The following is a 24,837-nucleotide window of genomic DNA, read 5'->3' as shown; positions in this document are numbered from 1 at the left end:
CAGGTGAAACACACATTTAGCTCTGATTGGGGTTAAGCCACCAGGTGCTACAGAAAACTACATATTGTCATTTTTAAACTAATGCAGTTGGCCCAATGTTAATGGAAACACATTGTGCTAACAAAGTTCACAGAGAGACAACTCCTAGCTACTCAACTCAGTAGACAACATGCAAGTTTTGGCATTTCCCTCGCTTTAGCAATACTGTATGTCAAGTGTTAACATGTTACCAGATCCAGTAGCTCAGGGGTCAGCAACCTGCAGCTCCGGAGCCACATGCGGCTCTTTAGCTCGTCTCCATTGGCTCCCTGTGGATTTATAAAAAAAAATTAGTGGAAATGAATGACTGTTTTTTTGTTTACATTTTCAATTTTACTTATCACTGTTGTAGGTCTATGGTACGACAGTACAACGGAGTATTAGGGCCACTTTGAGAAAAAAAAAAAATCTGAGATTTCGAGAATGAAGTCATAATATTACGAGAATAAAGTCATAATATAAAGTAGTATTTTTACGAGTTATTTTTTCTTTTTTCTCGTAAACTTCTGACTTTATTCTCGTAATATTCCGACTTTTTTCTGGTAATATTATGACATTTTTCTGTAAATCTCAGATGTCTTTTCCCTCAATGTGGCCCTAATACTCCGTCATACATTTGCCCTTTTGGCCCTCACTGTTTTGCGGCTCCAGACAGATTTCTTTTTATTATTTTTGCCTAAAAGTGAACAGATAGTGATTTTACTCAGCTGTTCATACCGTATCTCTGGTTGTATTGGGCCATTGTGGGCAAAGTTGCAAGTCACTAAGATTTATAGGATTGTTGTGATGATTAATGTGATGAAGCAACTTGATTTGTCTGTTTATTTCATCATGAAACAGTTTGAGATGTTTTCTGAATTTCTTTTTGAATTTCCTTTTAACTTTGGAAAATATATTTTTAAAGGGCAACGAGAAGTGGAAAAACTGAGCTGCCTCCTCTTCCTGTCTCCACCTCCTCCACTCTCTCTGTATATCTGGTGAGTGATACTACACGTAAAGTTTTGTTTTAGTCAGAAACAAAACAGACAGCAATCTAAAAAAAACACACATTTTATTGTACAGGTTCAGGATTCACAATGAAGAGAACAATAAAAACTACAGCTGATCTAAGTACTTGATCCAAATTACAGCCTCAATAAAACTCCTGAGGTACAATAACGTAAACAAAAACCTGCTATACATTAACACATCTACATCCAACTGACAGTACAGCATATCAACAGAATTAGATTACATTTATTTACACAATAAAAATTATATTTTTAACACGTGTACCCAACGTGGAGGTAAAAGACTCATTAAGCAATGGAATAGGAGAGGAAATAAAATGATAACAGGAGAATAGATGTAATTTGGTGTAAGCTAAGTTTGATATGAGGCACCATAAGTTCATTACAACACATTTTCTATTGATAAACACCCCAATGAGCACAAAGGCAAAGGGGGTTGAATACTTTAAGATGGAATTAATTATATGCCACTACGTATGTGACTTCAGGTAAAATGTAAATTTGTATATCTTGGTCTTCGTCTCAGCCCAGAAGTTTTTTATTGTTTGGCTGTTTTTAAAAAGAGTTTTGTGGATATTTTAGTTTTTATTTAAAATAGAGACATAGAAAATACATGCGTCAAAGATCCCGTCACAGTTGCGTAGTATGTGCCTAACGCCCAGGTCACCCCCTTAGTGGTTATCATCATGTTTTAATACGGACACAGTTGAGTTTTGTGACATTCACGGTCTAAAGTCTCTGCAGTTTGTTTCAGTTACAGTTAAGTGCTGGTTGTGAGTGAGTGAGTGAGCGGTTTGTTTGTCAGGTAGTAGGTTGTCGGTCCGGCGGTCAGCGTGCCGCGTTGCGAGCAGCCATCCCCGGATTGACAAAGGAGAAGTTTCTGAACATCGTCTGGTCGACGCTGTTGATGAGCGTCCGGTCGGCGCACGACAGCCGCGGCTTCTCGTTGATGAACTCTTTGTCAAAGTTACTGCAGTCGCTGGGTGACGTCTGCAAGGGCGGAAGGGAAAATATGTCAATACGCACAATGATACGTACAAAACATTACTAATTTAACAGTCTCACAATCTGTTGTAATACACCAATTAATGTAAAGCTGCAATGATGAGCAACATCTGTACATGAGCAAGTTGCAGTATTTGTTTCATCATGTAATATACTGTAGATAAATACCTGCAGCTCACAAAAAAAATCATACCCTTCAAATTTGAATGAAAATTGAGACCCTGCTGTGCATCAGTTGTGGATGTACTTACTATAGTTGGCCTGAAGGGCGGCGCCACCTTGCGTTGTTCCAGGTTGGTCCAGTCGGTGCTGCTGAAGAAGTTGTGCTCTCTGATGTTTCCCTTCACTCCCAGACGCTCCTCAGGCTCCCTCACAAACAACTGCAGCACAAACACAACACAGGTTACACACTGATGGCTGATTTTAGATGTGCACATACAGGCAGTCGAGTTAGAGTTTAACAAAAGTAGATATAATCTGTTGGTGCTTCTCCAGCACACCCAGCGTCTGACCTTGATCAGCATGTCCTTGGCGTCTTTGGTGAGCCAGCGGGGATAAACGGGGTTGTCTGTTCGTATGGATTGAAACAGCTCCTCTTCATCGCGGCCGTGGAACGGAGACTGACCGATCAGCATCTCGTACAGCAGCACGCCAAACGACCACCAGTCCACTGAGCTGTTGTACTTCTGACCCAGCAGGATCTGACACACAATCACACACACACACACACACACACACATACTGTTAAAACATACTCTGTAGCTTTTCTAAATTTGCCTTTAATATCAACATGCTGTCTGATATTCATTGCTCTTTTCTTGATGAATAAGTTGAGTACAACCTTTAAGGTACATTTTGCAGTGTTGGTTTATGCATCAATCTATAATCCTGTATGAATATAAAAATGTGGTGTGTGTGGTCACCTCAGGTGCGATGTAGTCGGGTGTCCCACAGAAAGTGGCGGTCCGTGACTCCTCCTGCATGTTCTCCTTACACATGCCAAAGTCTGCAATCTTTATATGACCCTCCGAGTCCAGCAGCACATTATCCAGCTTCAGATCCCTGCAGAGGAAGAAGAGGATGTGAGCAAGAAAAGCAGTTTGGCCTCTTGTGTTTTCTTCTTCTTCTGTGTTTCTGGTTTATACTGAGACTCTACCTGTAAATGATTCCTTTAGAGTGAAGGTACTGGAGCCCACAGATGATTTCAGCTGAATAGAAGCTGCAGGAAGACACAAAAAACATGGTATGGGTCACTTTTGTCTTTCCTGCTGCTCGTTTCATTTGCAAGAAGTATGAAGGAAGTGAAGCATCCCACACAGACAGACAATTATTCATCATATTAGATGTCATGCCTTTTGACGGGATACATACGTGGCTCTATGCAGATCAAACTTGTGGCAGCTCTGGATGTGGAACATGAGATCGCCTCCGTTCAGATACTCCATCACGAAGAACAGGTTCTCCTGGACACAACACATAATGCAGAGAGGTCAGGGCTGTAGTTGTAGCCGAGGAGGGGCGTCTACAGATGTGGTCATGGTTATTATTACCTTGGTCTGGAAGGTGCAGTAAAGGTGCGTGAGGAAAGGGTTTTCCCAGGCTAAAGAGAGGACCCTCCTCTCCACCATGGTGCACTCGACGTCGTCGTCCATCAGCACCACGTCCTTTTTTAGAGCCTTCACCGCGTAAAAATGCCCGCTTTTTTTCAGCTCGGCTAAAAACACCTGCAGCAAGAACATATAAAAACAATTGCTGTGGCTGGACAGATAATATTTTTTTTGCCACCCACTTTTAACACCACCTCTCTCGTGCCACAACAAGTGGTCGGTTTGACAGATAATATTTTCTTTGACACCCACTTATATCGCCCCCTCTCTCGTGCAACAACAAGTGATTGGTGGTTTTCTGTGGAAACTGGCTGCAGAAGAACAAGAAGTGTTGACCACAAGAGTCATAATGTGCTGCATGAAAGCCTCAAGTTGATGAGAATGACTAGAATATCACTGATGACCATATAATGGAACAAGTCTTCCCCTGTTATGCTTATTTCTAGTAACTATTAAAAAGTCTTATAGCTATAAGAATGCTGAAATAATCTGCATGCATTTTTTATAGGGCTGTCAATTGCTTCAAATATTTAATCACGATTAATCGCATGATTGTCCATAGTTAATCGTGATTAATCACATTTTTGTCTGTTCTAAATGTACCTTAAAGGGAGATTTGTCAAGTATTTAATGCTCTTATCAACATGGAGAGTGGGCAAATATGCTGCTTTATGCAAATGTATGTATATATTCATTATTGGAAATCAATTAACAACACAAAACAATGACAAATATTGTCCAGAAACCCTCACAGGTACTGCATTTAGGATAAAAATATCTTCTGATCTATCCTGTTCTGTGCTTTTGCTTTATTTCTCTAAATACGATCATCTCCAGTACCTTGCCGAAGCTGCCTTTCCCGAGCATCTTGTGCAGGACGAAGTCATCGACGGTGAATTTGGGTTGGAGATCCTTCCTGGGGACCGCGTACAGAGGCTCTTCGTCCGTCACCGCCTCCGTGATCGACCTGCCGCCGTCGGTCGGCCCGTCCCACGAGACACCCTGCGGCTCTGCAGGTCAGGAAGCAGGAATGGGAAACAAATGCATGATGTTAAAACACGATCAAGAAGAACTGATTGATGAGAGTGGAGGTTTTAGAGGGTGTGTGTACCTTTGTTTGCAGGTGTAGCTGTGGCTGGTGCATCTGGCACTAACCCAGACGGGGCTCGGACCATTCCCGGCTGGCCGACACCGACCGGACCTTCCCGACCGATGGTTTCATTTTCCGTGTCTCTCCCGCTTCTGGCCTAGAAGCAAAAGGTAGGACCAGTATCAGACTCTGGTTTTGGGGGTTTGATCCAACATTTATTTTGTTGATTGTTTGAAAGTCAAAACTTTTGGTGGAAAAGCCTCTGAAAACTGCATCTACACCATCTTAAAAACACTTGGAATCCATCAACGAGAAACAAAAGACCTTAATAATACACCTTCTTAAACGTTAAATTCATGGACCAGTACATGCCATGCTCCAGTAAATTCTAAAACAATTATTTTAGGTGTCTTAGCAGCTTGGTGAAAGCATTTTTCTCAATAGCAATTCCTCAAAATATACACATTTAAACATTTTAAAATAGCAGAAGATTTGTTAGTCCGACCTGCTGTTTACTCTCGATCATGGCCAGAGCTTCAGCCATCAGTTTCTGGTTGACCCCACAGAGGTTGGCTACTTTCTTCTGGCATTTATGATGGACGTTCATGCAGCATTCTGCATAGAAAACACAGCATCACCACCATGTAATAAAATAAACGGAACATAGTTTAGTATCTAGGATCGATATGTCACTGATTGTATATTTATACACATATTTTCACATGTAATGTGTGAAGCAGTCATTTTTAAAGGGTTGATCTGAAATTGGTCTGAAGAATGTGTTGTTGCAAAGCTGAAAAAGGGGTTGTTTGTCTCGTGAAAAGTTGCTGTTTTGTGTTTCACAGGACAGTGATGTTATCATAATAATATCTGCTATTATAGTAGTTGTTTGTGGCTGTTAGATTATAGTCTAAATACAGTTAGATTAGTAGTGAGTAAGCTCAGCTGTACTGTCGTATAAAACGGCAAAATCCAGAAAACAGTAGGCTCGCTGCGTTCAATTAGTGTCATCAGTTAACACAAAACGAGTCAGTGTGTACGAGGTGTAACGCTAACCTTACAAGTCCAGTTTTGTTAACAGAACAAGATACATAAAACCCCAGAAATCATAAAGCTCCCGCCTCTCACCCTCACATTTGAGCCCCTGCTTGGCGATCCCCCACAGCAGAGTACCGCAGTGTTCACAGAAAGTGGGACTTTTGTAGTTGTAGACTTTAAACCGGTGGGGCATGTCGATCTTGAAGCGCTCCTTGTGGATCTGCAAACATAACATCATATAAAGCTTATCATGGAGGCCCTTATAGTACACACTTAACGCCTAAAGCACCAGTCGAAGAAACACTTCCTGTATCCAAACAGTGGGTGGCAGGTCTGTCCTGTTTATACAGCGTACTACAACTATGAGGTTTCCTTTGGTTTCATGCACATGAACTCAGCCGGTATGACGATGTGGCTGAGGAGGAAGTGAAACGAGCGAGAAGATAAAAGCAGCATATGAGACGTGACAAGAGTATCTGGTGTAATGATACCTCTGTCTGAGGTGATTAGTAAGCAGCATAACCACAAGTTCACAAATCTCTTACACATACTGCATCAGCAGATTTAACTGTGCTCACAAGTCACGATGACAATGTTGTAGAGTATTTATGTGAAACAAGGAGTGTCTGAATCAGTGTGAGGCGAATACTCACCATCGTTTCTTTGCTGTTTATGGCTGAACCGGTGCATTTGGCGATTATTTTGTCAATGCATTTTTTGTGAATCGCTGCGTTGCACTCTGAAAGACACAAAGATGACAGTTAGTCACGTGGCATCATTCAAACTTCCAGAACGGCAGTGGAAAATCTTTAACACTCACGTCTGCATTGGTAGCCCTGCTTGTTGAGACCCCTGTGGCGGATAAAAAACAGGTTAAAATGACTAATATGATGATGGAGAAAATGATCATTTGGTGGTCTTCGTTACGCACCAGACGAACTCTTTGCAGACGGAGCAGAAGGTCGGTTGCGGGAAGAACGTTGCGCTGAACTCGTGACATTTGACGACGTGAACTTTAGCCTGTTTGATGGCGCCTCGCCGATGATGGAGGGCGAACAGACCCTCTCTCTCTCGTTCGGAGTCGGGGTCTCCCTCGGTCTGGCCCGCAGCGTCTGAAACGCATCATAGTACCTTTTATTTAAAGAAGAAGAAGATTCAAAAGACATAATGTTGTTGAACTTAGCTTCCTCTGGGCAGATTGATTGCTTACTGCAAAAAGGATTTCACACCTCGACTTCGAGTTCTCACCTTTTGTGGATCGAGAAGTGTTTCTTACTGACTGAGTTTCCTTTTGTGTAAACCATCTCATACGGATGAGTCAGTCTTTTCTGTTGCAGCCCCACTTTGTCATCTAATTTTTGCAGTTTAACATAAAAACTTTGCCTAGTTGTACCCTAAAAATCTAAAATATTCCCTCAGAAATCACCAAACTGTCAAATTAATAAAGCATTTAAAAGAATAAAATGCGGAGAAGTGTCTAAACTACTGTATAAATGTTTTGCAGCTCTCTACCATGACTCGGTATAATAGTGGTTCAACAAACTGTACATCTTTTACAGAAACATTAAATTGGCAGTGTGAATTATCTTACTTTTGTCAAAGAACATTGTACGGTGCACAGGAAACAACAACATCTTTAACACCTTATCTTTTTGAGTAGACTTTACAGCCTTCAGATCATAAAGATTAGCCTACTAGCTCTTATTCACTTTTGTTTTTACAGATTTTGTTTGGACTATAGATTTAATTTAAATTCGTCGTTGAAAGCCCTGACAAAGCCTCATAGTGGTCGAACCATTTTGGCGTTTTCTTAATGATTTAGCCACTATATTAAAGGCTTTTTAATATATTTCCTTCCTCGTTTGTCACTTGTTTTAATATTTTGGAGTGCCTGGTTTGCCTTCCTGTCTAATTGATTTAATCTGCTTTTATTAGCACTTGCAAGTGTATTGTGAAATGACTTTAAAACACAAATCATTTATGCGTCCCGAGTAAATTTCTTGCTACAGCGTTTCACTCGGGTGTGAGAAAATGCAGCTCTAAACTTTAATGATTTTTTTTTAATAGTACGCAACTTTTTGTTGATGGATAAATTGGTCAAATCTTTATGTACATATTGTAATAGTTATATGTTTATGGTTGCAAAGTTTTGTTTAGATTTTGTTGTCCTTGTTTTGCAAACAGTGTTTTTGGCACTATGTGCGAGAACATTGAGCAACCCGTGTGCATGAAAAGGTGCGATTAAATATCTATTTAGATGTGCAATTTATTAGATTTATAAGAGAATTTCTCATGTGCTTCTATGTAGTTCAGGAGGAAGTTTCAAGGACCAGGTTGTCACAGCGTACCAGCCGCTATGCCACCTGTTGTTCTGAGCAACGATTTCCTATTTACAAGGTCTAAATATAGAAACGTGAGTTAGCTTCTTCCTTTTAGTTCTCAGTGGTTCTAAGGCCTTGGCATGGTGTTAATGTCAGTAAGGGATCCAACACAAAGCTCACACACATATCCACAAGGACCAGCAGCGGGCGGAGACTCAAAGATCTTATTTTTAGTTTGAGGAAAGATAATTAGGCTGCGACGATTGAGGCTCATTAAAATACACATGCAGAGTTTTTAAGGACTATACAGACAATTTGGATGTATTTTATGATCACATTGACTATATTTATACAGTATTTGATCATTTAAACTCTAAAAATATCAAAAATATTCCCTACGAACAGTCACATTAAAGCATTTAAAATAATAAAATGTGGAAAAGTGGCTAAAGTAAAAAAGTACTGTAAGTATTTTACAGCTCTCTTGGTATAATAATGGTTCAACATACTGTCACTTCAGCATTGGTTTCACTTTTCTGACCGCGAGGTTGCCCTCTGGTTTTTACATGTACATTTAAAACGTTTCCTTTTTTAGTAGTGAGGTTACCTCATAACTTCAGATCATCAAGATAATTAGCTCTTCTTCACTTTCAGTTTTACAGATGTGGTTTGGTCAATTTACAGCTGACAGCTAAGAACTTTTTTTTGCAGTTAATAGCAATACTATGTCTTGCAGTATGTATTGTAGTTGTATTAACTGATGACTGATCTTAGGTTTGAACCACTCACCACTTTTCTCCAGATAGTATTTGGCCTCCATCAGCAGGCGACCCTGTGGCTTCAGGTCCAGCTGAGACAAAAAAAGAAACCGAATGTCAAAAGAGAAACTGAAACAAAAGCAGATTTTAGGACAGAAATTCATGAGAAAGACACTGAGAATGAAAAGGAAGGATGTGGATTCAGGATGATGACGCACACAGAGGCCCACACTGTGGAGAATATATTTGATTTCATTAATTTATTGTACTTTATTGGTTAGTTTGGTTTCTTAGTTTGGTTTAAGAGACAGTAGGCGTGAAGCCTCCGGTGTCACTCAAAGCAAAGTCTTTCCAGGGAAAGAAAGTATCTGGTGCACGAGAAGAGATGTGTGTCTAATTTCTGACTAGTTAAAAATAAATTGAGGAAGAACTGGGTAATTAGCATGAGCAGCGATGGCCTCCATAACCTGGATATAATTAAGCTGTAACTAATCAGGCTAAAGTGGGATGAAAAAGATGTGAAACTGAACTTCTGTACAGCTGAACTTCTGTTCTCCTCCTCCAAATATGTATTTTTGGGGCATCATTTCTGCTCTTATTAGTTATTAGATGGTGTACAATAGAGAGATGACAAGAAATGAGGGCAGAGAGAGGGAAGGCATTGAACAATGGTCTCCAGCTGGACCCCTAAGGCACAGTACACCCCAATTCTTTATTATTTTAACATGTAAATAAAGCAATATTTCAAGTTAAAATGTCTCCAGGGGAAAAAAAAGCCAGTGTGTTAATTTTTTAATGACTAAAGGGATTACCGTTTTAAACTTTTGACCCTGAAGTGAGTCAGCCCATCTGGATTTTTTTCCCCGTTGCATCCAAACAGCTGCTCCGTGAGAACAAACACATTACACACCCATCCCACGCACTAACCCAGATCTCCAGCTTGCCGTTCTCCTTCTTGCACCGCGTCGCCAGCGAGTCCAGAGCCACCGTGGCCTCCGACTTCAGCTCCGCCGTCCGGTCCTTCACCATCACGTGCATGATGCGACCGCGGTGGATGTGGGCATCGAACGTGGTGCTCCACGGCGGGTACATGGTGGGCTTCTTCTGCTTGTACACTTGGCCCTTTTCTGGAAAAAGCAAAAAGCAACAGTCATCTTTATGGGAAGGCTCTTTGACCTTTTCTCAGCAACAGACAGGAACTAAGATGAAAAAAGGCTGCACTGGGTTTCACCTCAATACCTAGAAATCCTGTGCGTCAGCAAATTAACCGTCTTCTCGTTACTGGCAGGGTACAAGTTGTGACAAGATGCAGTCACATTGTTTTCTGGACAGACACTTAAAGAATGAGTGGGTATGTTCTGTATTTCTATAAAAATGCTATTATGAGGAACTGGGGGAAGGACGCGCCAACGCCAAACGCCTGATAATCAATGAAGAAATCCTCTTAATGGAAAAACTGACACAAGTCTTGAGGTTACAAGAAGCACAACTGGAAGAACAATAACATTGTACAAGACTCTAAATGATGGCAACAGAGCTTTATAATTGATGGAAAATATGTGAATGAATTTCCCAAACAGTTTTTGTTTACGTTACTGTCGTTGTTTAATGTTTCAGATCTTTTGCTCATAAAGATTTAAGTGGAAAAACATCATCCTGCTGCCCCAAATATGCACTAGAGCACTAAATGTGTATTATTCCGCAACTGAAAATAGTCCCCAACAAATGCACTTTTTACTTCTGTTTAACGGCAGGGTCTGTGATTTTTTTTTTAAATGCTCCAACAGAAAAACCCACCTCAGTGTTGACAACTCTTTTCTAATGAAAGTAGATAGCAGCACTAGCTCCAAAAGTCCCTAAATCTAGAGAGAAAGTCGCCGAGTCTGCAACACTGACAGCCCGTCGCTTCAGGTCTCCCTACAAAGCCACTCCCACACTATTATCATTCCGAACATGAACATATCATAATGAACGGCGAACATGGCTACTGTAAGTACTCACAACTGTCAAACTAGCTGCTTGTGAAAGACTCCGGTGATGCGCAATGAGTGTACGTCCAATCATTTTATTATATAAATGTAGTGCTTGTACGGGTTTATTACAGTCCTGTGACAGCCACAGATACTGTGTTTTCTTTTTTTTGTCAGAGCATTTAATTTATTGATTGCTGTCAAAATGTAATGAGAATTTCAACTCGTATAAAAAAATTTTTTTTTTCGAAAATCTTTACCAACCCTGCCTTTAAGTAAAGCCTTCTAAAAATAACAATGCCCTGCTGATTTAGGAAATTATTTCGCATTTAAAAAAAAAATTAAAGTATAAATTCATTACATGATTTAAGATTTATGTCTTCAGAATGAACAAATGGGCCACTGGGCAACCTCCGGGTCTGAGAAGTGAAGCCAATGCGGAAGTGGCTTAAACCTGCATTCTTTCTAACAGCCAGCAGAGGGCGACTCCTCTGGTTGCTAAAAGAAGTCTGATTGTATAGAAGTCAATGAGAAAATGAGCCTACTTCTCACTTGATTTATTACCTCAGTAAACATTGTAAACATGAGTTTATGGTCTCAATCGCTAGTTTCAAGTCTTCTTCAATACAGCATGATGTTCATTTAGTAAATTATGGATCCATTTAGAGTCAAATAGACCATAAAGCAGGGGATGCTGTAGGGCGTGGCTACCTTGGGATTGACAGGTCGCTACCACGGCGTTGTCCAGTCTGGGAGTTGTCCGTGTTTTCGTCTTACAACTTTAACTCTTTCACAGTGTGTTTTCAATTCATGAAAATGTCTTATTCAGCGTTCGGTCTATGTTCACTTCTTATATAAAGACTATGCTTGGAGTTGAGATTCACAGAGTAAAAAAGCTTTGGGAGACTTTTTCTGGGATTTGTTGATAAAAACAAAAGTATAGATTATCACCAGCCTTAGCTTTCAAGGATTTAACTCGCAAGTTTTGATTAATAACATTCGGGAGATGGAGGAGATTTCCTGCCAGTGACGAAAACCGACACCAGGAATTAATCTGGGAAAAACGGATATATGTATAGCGTGTCACTCTCAGGGGATTATGATCTTTTGCAGTCCTAAACTGAACAGCTGGAAACCGTGACTTCTTGACATTAACATATAGTTAATCTCATGCCATGTGCAAGTGTTGTTAGATGTTATAACTTTACAGTCTTATTCTCTTACGTTGCCACATTTAGTTTTCATTGCAGCATGTTGGATTTGACCACCTGGCCAGCAGACCTTTATGATTATCGCCTCAGTGTTGAGAGATTTTTGATCACATCATGTGGCTGGATAAAAAAACAAAAACACTCCGGCTTTCATAATTGACATCTGCTCATTTTTCTCCGCAATAACATCCCATATATACACTTGCATAACCGCCACATGCCATCCTGCTGCCTCAACAATAAAGCCCGCTAAGCTTTTTACTCCTTGATCCACGGCCTTCCCCATCATCCGCTCATCAGCTGTCTGTCCGCCGGCTCTGCCAGCTGCTGTCTGCGACGATTAAAGCACCCAGAGAGGAAAATATGTCTGTTTCTCCCCAGACACGTATAACTACACCAGACTTTTTCAAAGAAAGTTTCCTTGCGGCGTTGAGAGAGGTGACACGTTTTGGTGTCAGCCAGTACTCGGTAGTCAGTTCCTGTGGTATTCTGTGAAAACGTACCAAGGTGGCATTTAGACTTAAGTGTGCTCTCATGCGTCTGCTGCTTTGAAGGAGTTTACATTTCCCTCTTTTTACGCACTGTAGGTGTGTATTCAAATATGATTAATATAGACATATACACACCACAGCTGCTCCTGATTACTAAATCCTAATTTAACAAAATCTGAAATCTGAAACTAACTAGTCTTATTGGCAGCATTTGAGCTCGAACACCTTGACTCAGCATGCAGGTTTGCCTTTATTTGAATGTAAAAGTGGAAGTTAACCCAGAATGACACACTGTTTGACTACAGCGACAAACTGTCAAACAAGTTTTTCCATTAACATATGGGGGGTTTCTGGTAATCCAAAACCTGATATATCCTCTTCCTCTGTGCAATAGAGCTCCATTGTTGTCAAAAGCTATCCAAAAACACATCAATAAGCCTCACTGTGTGACTGGGTGACATGATCCTTCAATACCATGAACACTCACTGTAGTTTATTCTGACTCAATCCCACATACACGTCCTGCTGCCCCAAATACTCAGGGGTTCTCAAACTTTTTGGGACCAGAGACCCTTTACAGGGTAGAAAATTTGAATTAATCGTAATACCGATTAAGCATATGCTTACTGCTATTTGTACTTGATGCCATTGGAGCAATTTATATTCTAAAACTTTCCAATCTAAATACTTCAGACTTGTTTCATAGTGACAAACTGAAACATTTCAATTTGAATCACGTTAACACTTCTTTGTTTTGCCCTGATATTGTGGGTGCTTTGTAATCAGATAGCCAGCTTCATTCGCCAGCTCATGAAGACACACGAGACAACCGTCGCTGTCGCTCAATATAACCGTCGTCATATTTTCTCAGTTTAGCTAGTTTGGGCTTAGCGTCGCTTGAGGATATGGACTGACTCAAATATTTCTCCATGATTGCCAGCTGCCAAGCTAAGCAGTGACTGATTCATGACTCGACTTATATCAGAGTTTCTATTGGCCCAAAGCTGACATGGGTGGTAGTAATGGATATAGAGTATGTGAACTGCACTAAAGAGATTGTTCCTTTAATAATATTTTTAAATTATATATTTATTCTATTCTATTTTTAGCGTACTTTTAGCTTATTTATTAGTGCTCTTAATTATTAGTTAATTACTTTATAGTTTTCACCAATTGTTTTGCACTGAAATTTCTGAGTGGTGGATGTAAGAAACACAATTTCGTTTTTATGTGGAGCATAACAATGACAAATAAAGGAATCTTGAATCTTATATTGGCGCAAATGGTCCCCATCTGTAGATATGCAGACAGCATAATTTAATAATGTATAGCTAATTATTCCATGGACCCGACTCTAAGAATAATTGCACTAGAACACCAAATGTGGATTAATCCGCCGCTGAAAATAGTCCCTAAGAAATGCACTATTTACATCTGTTTTACGAAACAGTTGAGTAACGTTTGCTAAAAACGACAGTGACCAGCTGTTTTAGGAAATAACTGACCCTTTTATAAAAATTAAATTATATATTTGTGAGCTTTTTGTTAGTTGTTTTTTTAATGGACGTTTTAGTAGGAACCAATGGGCTCGCGTAGGAAGTCAAAAAGTATTGAGAAACAGACTAACTTATCATTGGTTTTTGGTCTTTTCATGGGATTTGTTGACAACAACATACATTTAGAATGTTTCCAGCCTTATTCTTTAAGAAAAGAGTTTATGAACAAGCTTGTGGGATTATATAAGTGCAGCTATAGAGGTACAATGTGCATAAAAAGGCACATCTTAATAAAAACTACTATGTTTACTTGATACCTACAGTAAATCTATAAATGTCATTTTATAATTAGATTCTTTTATAGACTAAACATTTAGTTAATTTATAAGAAACAGCCTATTTATTATTCAAAATTAAAATAATTATCATATAAAGCCCTAATAATCTTCATTGTACTGGAATAGACAACAGCAGACATGCGGAGACAAGTCAACTCCTCTTCCTGATGCTTTTGGCCAATCATGACGCTTACTTTATATTTGAAAACCATAAAAAACAAAACGACTTGTGGGGCCTTTAATGCTGCCATTCTGTATATGACTAACTGTATGCTTAGCTGAGTCAAAAAAAGACTAAAAGCGCCAGAACACTTTGTAGACAACTTCAAAAGACAAGCTGTTTATTGAAGCTTTCCATCACTTTTATTTGAAGATGAAATCAGTCGCTGTGAGCCAGAATGCCTGATGGGACATATGTTTTGTTTTTGTTTTTTGGCCAGCCTCATCATCATTTCACAAACTCAGCATGGTGCCTGCGAGCAAACATGCCCGCCAAAAATACCCCAAAAACCCCAGTGAAACCAGTGGTGCAATGTAACAAAGTACATATCCTCAAGCATTGTACTTAAGTACAATTTTGAGGTACTTTACTTCAGTATTTCCATTTTATACAACTTAGTTAGTTCGTTCTATTGTTCTATTCCATTACATTTTGGAGACAAATATTGTTCTTTTTATTCCACTACATTTATTTGACAGCTATAGTTACTTTGCAGATTTAGATAATTCGTACAGAATATAAATCAACTAATAAATTAAGATATATTATTATAGGTTAAACTACCCAGCAGTATATAAAATAATTAAAATTAGCTCCACCTTTACCAGCTACTACACTAAAGTGATGTACACATTAATGCACCACTAATTATAATTTAGTAAGATAATATATAGCTTTGAATCTGAAATGTGCCATTCTGCATATTTGGGACTTTTACTTTCAGTACTTTAAAGGCGGAATGAGTAGGATTTTCCTAAAAAACAATTTATAGACTCATTCAAAAATAATCCCTCTCAATCATAATTTATGACCCCTCTATCTGTCTGTGTCTGCACCCTGAAGCCCTCTGCCTGGATTTTCTTCTTCTTCGATAATGAATATTTGAAACGGTTTCAAATTGACATGACTTTCGGGACGTTTCTGGACGTCAGCCTCTATGAAAACGTACCGACCAGGTGCCAGATCGTAAGCATGCATCCAAGAGGAAGCTACGAAAATGGCAGACAAAGCTCGTTGCAAGACAAGCGTGAATCTGGGGTTGGTTTCACCTGCTGGCGAACACCCTAACCTAACTTTGAATGTTGTCTTTACAAGTCGCAACAGACTAACCCTAATTATCCTGCTAACTTAACTTTAAGTTAAGTTCTTGAAATGATTGTCGTCGGTGCCACCGGGTCCGAGTCCGCGTGTAATCAGACAAAATCATGCAGGTTTGCTCGAAACTCCGGCGTGGCCGTCGGCAGCGACCGGCCCACCGCGGGCAGACCCAGATCCAGCTTCGCTGCCGCCTTCAACAGAAGGGGCAGAGCTTCACCTAGGTGCTCCGCCGGTCCCCACTGGGAGCCAACACCGACGGCACGCTGCTGGAGGCCCAGGCCGTATTGCAAGGCCCACTGGAGGGACCAGGACTACTGTAATACCCTGCTGCAGTAAAGTTAGAGGTTTTCTAAAGGGAATCTGGTGCTTGGAAACACTTCTGCTTTTGTCCACAGGGACCGCCGAGATCAACACAACATGAAAGTTCCTCGTAGTTACTTTAAATACTGTGGCAGTTTCATTGTACACACTCCATACGAGCTATATATCAATATATGATAGTATTATTTCCTGTAAGTCTCCAGTGTTTTCTTGCTCAATTCCGTGTTATACAGGCATGAAAAAAGATTTTTATCTGATGTAAAGTGAAATGAAACTAAAAGACATGGTGCCTGCAGTGAGTCAGTGTAGTGTAGATGAAATACATAGGGCCTCTCTGGTCTCTGCAGCCTCGTATCGGACCAGTCTTGTGGTTTCGCAGAGGAAAAGAAACATCAGAGCCCTCCTCTTTCCTCTCAGTGACTCTCTACTGTTTTTAGCTCCATCCTGCACTCATATTCGCCAGCGGTTAAAGATAGCCAGATGCAGAACAAAGATATCTGCTCTGAGTCCGTTATCACGCTGGTAAGTGTCCCAAAGTCGAGACATTGAACGTGAATCAACAACTGCAATGACGATAGTAAAAAATGAAGGTTATTTTTAAAAATGTGGACCAGCTCGCATTTACAGTGCTTTCTTTATCTGTTCTTAAACACATCCGACTATATGGAGCCTGGTATTGTATACCTCAGATCTCCTTGTGTTACATTATACAGTACTCATACAATATATGTCTTTTAAACTGAAAGTAAAAATACAGATCCTCTAAAGAAATAAAGATAATCTGTGAGACTCTATGAGACTGTAATCTGTCAAACATAGTTTAGAAATAAAGATACTACTTCTACATTTCTATATTTATTCCAAACACCCGCTGTTGTTGCTTAACTGAACATAAAATTCATCACTTCCTGGGTGGGAGAGGATTTAATATTTTTCTGAGAAAGAGCCAGTGAACATATGGTGCTTACAGGAGCAAACGTTCAAGCTTTCCTGAGCTGGAATTAATGTTGAAGGCGGTACAAAATACATGTAAATGTATTTATATTTGTCCATTATAATGCACAGAGGCTTTGAAATGTTACGGTATTACCACTTGAAACTGTATTTTTTTTTTAGGATGGAAAAGTTAAGGCTGCAGCCAACGATTATTTTCATCACCAATTATTTTCCTCAATAACTGATTGATCATTTTGTCTATATCACAATTTTCCAGAGCCCAAGTAGACAGTTTCACATTGTTTGTTTTGTTCAAGCGACAGCTGAAAACCCAACGATATTCACTAAACACTACTAACTACAAAACAAAGAAAAGCAGCAAATCATCACCTCTAAAAAGCTGAGACTAAACTAAACATTTGGTATTTTTGGTTGAAAAATGACTCAAACAATGAATCGATTATAAATATAGTTGTTGACTAATTTTCTGTGGCTTGACTAACTGATTTATCGACGCAGCGTTTTTAGCTCTTTATGATTTTGATGGTATTACCACAACTAAAACATACTTATCAACACCTCAAAATGCTCTATTCAATTAATTTGTGGGTTAAAGTTTTCCCATACATAGCCACAATCTAACCGTGTTGATCAATCCCACTATAAACATGTATGTAATCAATTATCAGCACATTAGAATTGGACGACGCCAATTAGACCACAACTGATTCTCAATAAAAGGTCAACAAGAAGTCGTTTGTCAAGCAAAAACACCAACTATTCTTGTTCCAGCTTCTCAAAAGGGAGGATTTGCTGCTTTTTTTCTCTATTTTATATCATTGCAAACTAAACATATTTTGATTTTGGACAGTTGAAGATGGTACCTTGGGCTCTGGGAAACATTTTTCACTATTTTCTGGGATTTTTATAGACTAAATCAGAAGAACCACTGATCCTTTACTTATCTACCTATCTGTCTCTATGTGTGCATATATTTTAAAAAATAAATAAAGCCAAGCAAAAACACCAAATATTCTTTGGCTGCAGCTTCTCAAATGTGAGGATTTGCTGATTTTTGTAAACTGAATATAATTTGGTTTTGGACATTTGAAAATGGCACCTTGGGTTCTTGGGAAAGACGACACTTATGCCATATTACAATATCCAAAATCTAAGACGATATCTAGTCTCATATCACAATATCGATATAATATTGATTCGAGTCACTAACCTGTGTCGATGGCCTCCTTCATGTAAACAGCACAGTACGGGTTCAGCACCTCTTCATGGTAGGCCAGACCGGGATCTATCTCAAAGTTGGAGAACCCAATCCTTAGGAAGGGAGACATGGCTGCAGGTTTTTAATCTCTCAACGCAGCGCAAATATCCAAACAGCAACCTCCAGGAAACCTTTGAGACGATGCCTTCTTTGCAGAGCAGTTTCAAGAGATTTCTCAGATTTTGCGAGACGGCGTCGCTGTCAACCACCTTTCCTCCACCGCAGCACACGCCGACTGCCCCTTTTCCTCCAGAGGAAAAATAAGTCTGGCAGGGGGAGGAGGAGGAGGCAGAAGAGGAGGAGGAGGAGGTTTTGCCTTTTTGTTTTCCGCCCTTGACGCTTCAAACAACCTGTGAGAGGAAGAGACAAAGAAAGAGAGAGAGATATTTCATCACCCGTGACACCGTAACCACAACTCTGAGCGAGTTTTCCCTGCAAAACTTTGTCTGCTCCAGCTGGCTGTCAAAGCCAAACTAAATCAGCAGCTAAACATCTCCCCACATGGAGAGACAAATCCAACCAAAAGTGTCTGGAAAATGTTTGAGGAGCACGTAGAAACACAAAGCAAGACAACAAACCAGCTAAAATAAAAGCACCCATACCTTCAGGACTGTAAACACCGGCTGTCACACGTAGCAGACCCTTTGAGCACCTCATAAAAATATATTTTTTGTGTGTGATCAACCACAAAGTAGTAATCTCTTGTGTTGCCTCTACTGCAGCAGTTTTGATGGAAAAAGTCTTGGTGGACGGTCGATGTGAAATTTGAGGCCGGAGAGCTGTGAGTGTTTAATATGTGTGTGTGTGTGTGTGCGAGTCCCAGTGGTGACTATTAATAGAGCTGAAATACTAAACGCAGTTCAGGAATATCGGCTGAGTCGGCAATACTTGTTGTCATGATCGTCAGGAGCGAGTCACCTCCTTTACTGTAAACCTCGCTGACCTTGAGTCAGTGGTGTCATGTGAGTAGATGGACATAGAGACATATAAAGTACAGTTGGTGGAGGCAGATATTAAACATCTTTTTATTAAATTTAATTAAAATATTCTGTGTTTACTGGGTAGTATAAAGCTGTACTGATCAATATTTTATATTGACAATGGGTCAAATGTGTAATATAAGAACTCATAAAGACGAACCCACAGAGAAGTCTTTCAAAGGTGTTCACGAAAACGCCTTTGAATTAACCGATAATGCGCGAGGCTAAAGCGTGCAATAACACCTATCTTGCTGTGTCATTTTCTCGCCATGAAGTCTGCACTGACTGTAATGTAATGACGTAGAATAAAAGAGAAAGTCTGAAGCTGTTCATATCAACTATAGTCCGTCTCACTTTCAGTTAATTTTGGTGCGGACCAATTGCGATGAGTAGTTATTACCTTTTTCAATTATAATATCTATTTTTTTTCCAATTAAATCTAACTTATATAAATGTCTTTATCTGCATGTAATGGTCACACATAGTCACAGACTGATATTGATCTTGATATTGAAACTCGCACACACCCACACACCCACACACACTCCTCCCACCAACACAGATTCAAACATTTGAACTGTGCAGCGCTGCAGCCTCCTGTACCGTTTGTACCTGTTGTATAGCGCTGCTGCGTTCATGCACAGGAGGAGTACAACTTCCGGTGCCTACGTTACGACGCTGTAACCACACTTCCTGTCTCTGGGCGGTTTTTATTTTTCATTTTTGAAGCTGCACAGGTGGGGCTGTCGCAAACACTAGATAGAACAACAACACAAAACTCGGCTGCTCTAAATTTTGAGAAGGTGGGCAGAGAGCAGCGAGAAGCTTGAAGTTGAAACCTTTATCAGCATCAAACAACATTATTAACTTTGATTTATTCATATTTACTGTCTCTCTCTGTATTAAAAGACCTGTTATTTAAATTGGGTGGTGCTTTATGGTGGTAGCAGAGTGTAAGTTCCTCGACTTCAATCTGACTCAAGTGACTTTACTTACATACGTATGTAACTGCATATTAGAAAACTATAGACTGAGCCTGAGACATGATTGGATGCACTAAATTTAGCCTTGACCATATCCCTTCATATGATTTCATGGCTGGCTCATGTGTAAATATAACTTAGCTCAGTGTAATTGGGATACTAGTTACACTAAAGCATGATTATGTTTAAGTCAATGTGTCGTAGAACTCTGTGTAATGAATTTATTCAGGTTGAAACTGGGTAGAAATGGAGTTTATACAATTTAAAAAAGTAATATTTCATTCAAAGGTTTAAAGGTCCAGTGTGTAGAGTTTCCGGGGATCTATTAGCAGAAATGTAATATAGTATTTAACTATGTTTTCATTAGTGTATAATCTCCTGAAACTAAGAACTGTTGTGTTTTCGTTAGCCTGTTTCTACAGTAGCAAATAGACCATAAAGCAGCGGATGCTTTAGGGCCGGGCTACCTCGTGATTGACAGATCGCTACCGCAGCATTGTCCGATCTGGGAGTTGTCCGTGTTTTCGTCTTACAACTTTAACCCTTTCACAGTGTGTTTTCAGTTCATGAAAGCTAATTATAACCTTTTTGGTCGCCTAAAAATTTGGTTGTACTTAGCTCCACCCTCTCGTGTCACTTCTGGTTGCAAAAAAACAAGAAGGCGACGGCCAAAATGCTGAACTCGAGGCTTCAAAACGGCAGTCCACAAACCAATGAGTGACGTCACAGTGACTACGTCCACTTCTTATATACAGTCTATGGCTACACACCATGTGTGTATAACAGCGAAAGGTGTATATAGAGTATTAAGCTGTTATATTCATTTTTATTTAGCACTCAAGCACCGTTTTCCTTTGTTTTTCTGACTCTTGAGCAGCTGTAACAAGTGAATCCCCCACGGTGTGGGATCAATAAAGATCTTATCTCATCTCCATAAAGAAGTAGAACTATAAATACGATGCCGTCAGGCTTTTCCCTTCAAGCTCTGAAGACGGCAGGCTGTTGCTTAAACATCAGCTGCTGCATACCCATCATTCTTAAGTGCTCCTGCTTTCTTTGCAAGTTAATATACTTGTTTAAGACTTGTTATATTCCATGCACATATGTATGGCTCAGGTCTGAAGCAGAGGGCTGATGTGATGCTCAGTAAAAGCTCACATAATTTAATGTAATGCACAATATAAAGTGAGGTTAAGACACCAAATACTGTATAGCTCATTGAGCTGATGTGATGTAAAGTATGAAACCTGTGGTGACGTCCTATAACAGGATTACACCATCTACTGTGTATGCCCTCTTTCTTCCATATGAAGCAACTGTACTTTACATGTAAGAGGATTTAAAAAGTACACAGCAACACAGAGGTCATTGTTAAAACAAGCTTTATATTGTAAAACAGCAGCTCAAACGTTGTAAATCGGCTGATGATGATGTGCTTTTCCACACATAATGACGTAAACACAGGCTTTTCTTTATTCATTTTTCATTGTAGTGAGCTCGTTTTTTTATTTCATATTGAACAGGAGCTGTCACATCTCTGCGGTCTGCTCTTGTGGCTGATATTTACAGACTTTTATTATATTGTGTTTTCTCTGAGCACACACTTTTATGTGTGCAGGCATCACGGTGCCATCTGAGGCGGTGGATTTGGTTCAAACCACCCGCGGGTGCTCAAATGCCACCCCCACCCGTCCTCAAACACACAGATGGAGATACAGGGAAGGTCAAGCACCAGTGAGACCTTTTCACAAAGCTTTCATGAGGCAGGGTGTAAAGTCAAACGAGCCTCCCACCTGACCCCTCTGTAACGGACACCTTCAAAGCACTGTGTGTGTGGACTAAAGCTTTTTGAAGTAGTCAAGAGAGGAAGAGGACGAGGAGGAGATGTTTGTTGTTATTGACAGGAGGTCCATGTGTGTGACAGAAGCCTTTGACTATAGCTGCCGCTTTGACAGGCTCTCCGAGTGTCCCTGAAGTGGTCACTCATTCAGATTTAGAACATAGTACACACAAAGGATGTGACCCTTAACCGCCTTCATTAATGAAGTATCTTGCCAGTAAAATTAGTTCAGATTTAGGACACATTTTACAGTGAAAAGAGGCCATTTAACGAACGTAACTGCAGTGCTTAAAGTCTTTTCCTTCAAAAGATGGATAGATGTTTGGATCTTATTGTTTCTGTAACTGCAGGTGTTGCAAAACGACTTAAATAAGCTGCAAAGTAATTTTTTTTAAGTACTTGTATTTTACGTTATCCTCCTAATTCACAACATTTGAGAGGGAAATAGTGTACTTTTTTACTCCCCTACATTTATCTTACACCTATAGTCACTATTTACTTTGCAGACACACAAAACATATAATCAATTTATGAGATATGATGCCTTATTATAGACTAAACTCACAAAAATACATACAATTATTAAGATAAGTTCCCTCTCAGACAGCTAACATGCTACGTTTATTCGCAAAGCTGTGAATGTAACTTATTACATTTACAGGAGTCGTGTACTTGCATATAAATCTGGTGTACTTTACTCAAATATACATTTATATGCTACTTTTTACTTCTACTTCACAACATTTCAGTAACAAACATGTTCTCTCCACTACATTTTGATGATTTAACTACCAAAATATCTCCAGAGTAGTTGAACATTTACTAATTTACAAAATTACATTACATTACTAAGTTTATTTGCAAGGCTGGAATGTAATTAATTGCATTTACTCATGTCGTGCACTTTAATATACTGTATTTCTGGTGTACTTTACTCAAGTATTTCCATTTATATGCTACTTTTTTACTTCTACTTCACAACATTTGAGAGACAAACATGTTCACTACATTTACAGTATTTGATAGTTACTTTGCACTGTCAAGATTTTACACACAAATATGTAATCAGGTTATAAAACACAATGCATTATTATTGATTTAACTACCAAAATGTATATAAAGTAGTTCAAATTAGTTTCATGCAGCAAGTTTATTTGCAAGACTGGAATGTAACTAATTACATTTACTCAAGTACCATACTTTTGTACAGTTTTGGTGTAAATTGGAAATACCTGTACCTGTGCTTCACTGTATTTAAGAGGGAAATATTGCACTTTTTTTTACTCCACTACATTTATTTGACTGCTGTAGTTACTTTGCAGATTTTAGGAGTCATTCTGCTGCACAATGAGTACTTTTTACTTTTGATACTTTGATACGTTGCTGATAATAAAGTAAGATTTTGAATGCAGGACCTTTACATGTACATGTAATGGAGTATTTTTTCATGTGATACTTTTAAATATAGGATCTAAATATGTCATCTATTACAGAAACTATAAAACTATACAAGACTTCTGTGTTTCTAAATTTACCCAAACAAGCTAATAAAAAGCTCACAGTGAAGGTTTCAAAGAAAAAGAGAGAACTAAAATAGAAACCACTCAGCCTACAATACACCAGAGGCTAAATGTCAAAGTCACATGCAGCTGTTTATGTTGTTTTTTTTTTGTTCTTATTACAGTGCAAAAAGTATTAAATGCATGCTATATTATACAACATCCAAACTCAGCATGTCATTAATGCAGTAAATAGCAGGAATAGTTCAGTTATAATTAGTTCAAATTTTGTAGAAATATTGAAAACAGTTGTACTGACCTGTAAAACACCACTGAAGTTTAGTGTTAGCAGACAGAAGCTGCTCTGCATCAGATCACTTCTCAGACAGACTGGAGGGAGCACAGACAGTGCATTTAACTGTGATCTCATGAGACGTTCAATGACTGTTGGAATTTTGTGACTACCTACCATAATCATCTGAGCTAGATGCAACACATTTGAGGAGGCTGTGTGCTTTTTATTTTCTTCTTTTTTTTATGAAGTAAAGTTTATTGAATTTCAAGTTGTCAACAACACAAAACAACATCATAAAAAAAACAACAACACAAGACAGAGAAAAAGAAAAATAACAAATTAAAAAAATTAAAATAATAAATGAATAAATAAATAAAGCTAAACAAGTCAGGATTGGCCAAAACTAAAAGACAAATAAAAGCAAATATTTGAATTTTTATTTTATTTTATTTATTTGCACATACAAAACTGCACAAAATCCAGTCAATGAAAAAAAAACAAGAAATGTGTCAGGAGAGGTCAAGAAGCCACAGGCTTATACAAAGGACCTCCCCCCAAACCCAAGGAGAGAAAAAAAAAAAAAAAAAAAAAAAGGAAGAAAGATCTAAGCTAACATAATTTTAAAAATACAACAAAAGTTAAACAACAACAAGAAGTACTCAAAATGTGCAGAAAAACCTAACCAAACAGTGGAAAACAATCCAATAAAAACAATGAAATACATACAAAAAACAGTACAGAAGAAAATAAAATATATCTAATCCTATCAAAAAATAATTAGACATAATTAATGTATGATGATAATTTCCTTTTTAAAATGTTCTAAGGATAAATAGACAATGTTATAGACATGTTATCAAGAAAAGTTGTCAGATGACGACCATGCTACTGGTAATTGTCTGCTCAAAGTCAGTAAAAAAGATGAATGTTTGGAGGCAGTGAGCATTAAGATTGTTTTGCCTTAATGAAGTTTGCTCATATTTTATTTCGAACATAATAAAAACAAAAAAAA

The 24,837-nt window shown here is 38.9% G+C and overlaps 1 protein-coding gene across 1 annotated transcript; it reads right to left on the bottom strand.

Moving 5' to 3' along the window:
- Nucleotides 1-1,073: 1,073 nt before the first annotated feature.
- prkcq (protein kinase C, theta) lies at nt 1,074-23,949 on the bottom strand. Its single transcript, XM_074625070.1, has 18 exons — nt 23,850-23,949; nt 18,181-18,578; nt 9,796-9,995; nt 8,900-8,960; nt 6,721-6,901; nt 6,610-6,641; nt 6,443-6,528; nt 5,880-6,009; nt 5,257-5,366; nt 4,773-4,908; nt 4,502-4,671; nt 3,605-3,778; nt 3,426-3,517; nt 3,211-3,273; nt 2,978-3,116; nt 2,567-2,755; nt 2,306-2,434; nt 1,074-2,039 (listed from the first exon to the last, which is right to left on the bottom strand). Exons 2-18 carry the CDS (start codon nt 18,296-18,298, stop codon nt 1,878-1,880), a joined length of 2,172 nt encoding a protein of 723 aa, XP_074481171.1. The 5' UTR covers nt 18,299-18,578; nt 23,850-23,949; the 3' UTR covers nt 1,074-1,877.
- Between the last annotated feature and the right edge of the window lie 888 nt (nt 23,950-24,837).

This window comes from Sebastes fasciatus, chromosome 23 (assembly GCF_043250625.1).
Source record: "Sebastes fasciatus isolate fSebFas1 chromosome 23, fSebFas1.pri, whole genome shotgun sequence".
NCBI lineage: Eukaryota > Metazoa > Chordata > Actinopteri > Perciformes > Sebastidae > Sebastes > Sebastes fasciatus.
This window is presented reverse-complemented; position numbering and strand designations above follow the sequence as displayed.

Bases quoted from the DNA above. Each gene is read 5' to 3' on its own strand.
- prkcq (XM_074625070.1), bottom strand. From the start codon at position 18,298: ATGTCTCCCTTCCTAAGGATTGGGTTCTCCAACTTTGAGATAGATCCC. The intron at 9,996-18,180 runs GTTAGTGACTCG...TGCTTTTTCCAG, and splicing joins GAAGGAGGCCATCGACACAG to AAAAGGGCCAAGTGTACAAG. The intron at 2,040-2,305 runs GTAAGTACATCC...CCGCCCTTGCAG, and splicing joins CGCCCTTCAGGCCAACTATA to ACGTCACCCAGCGACTGCAG.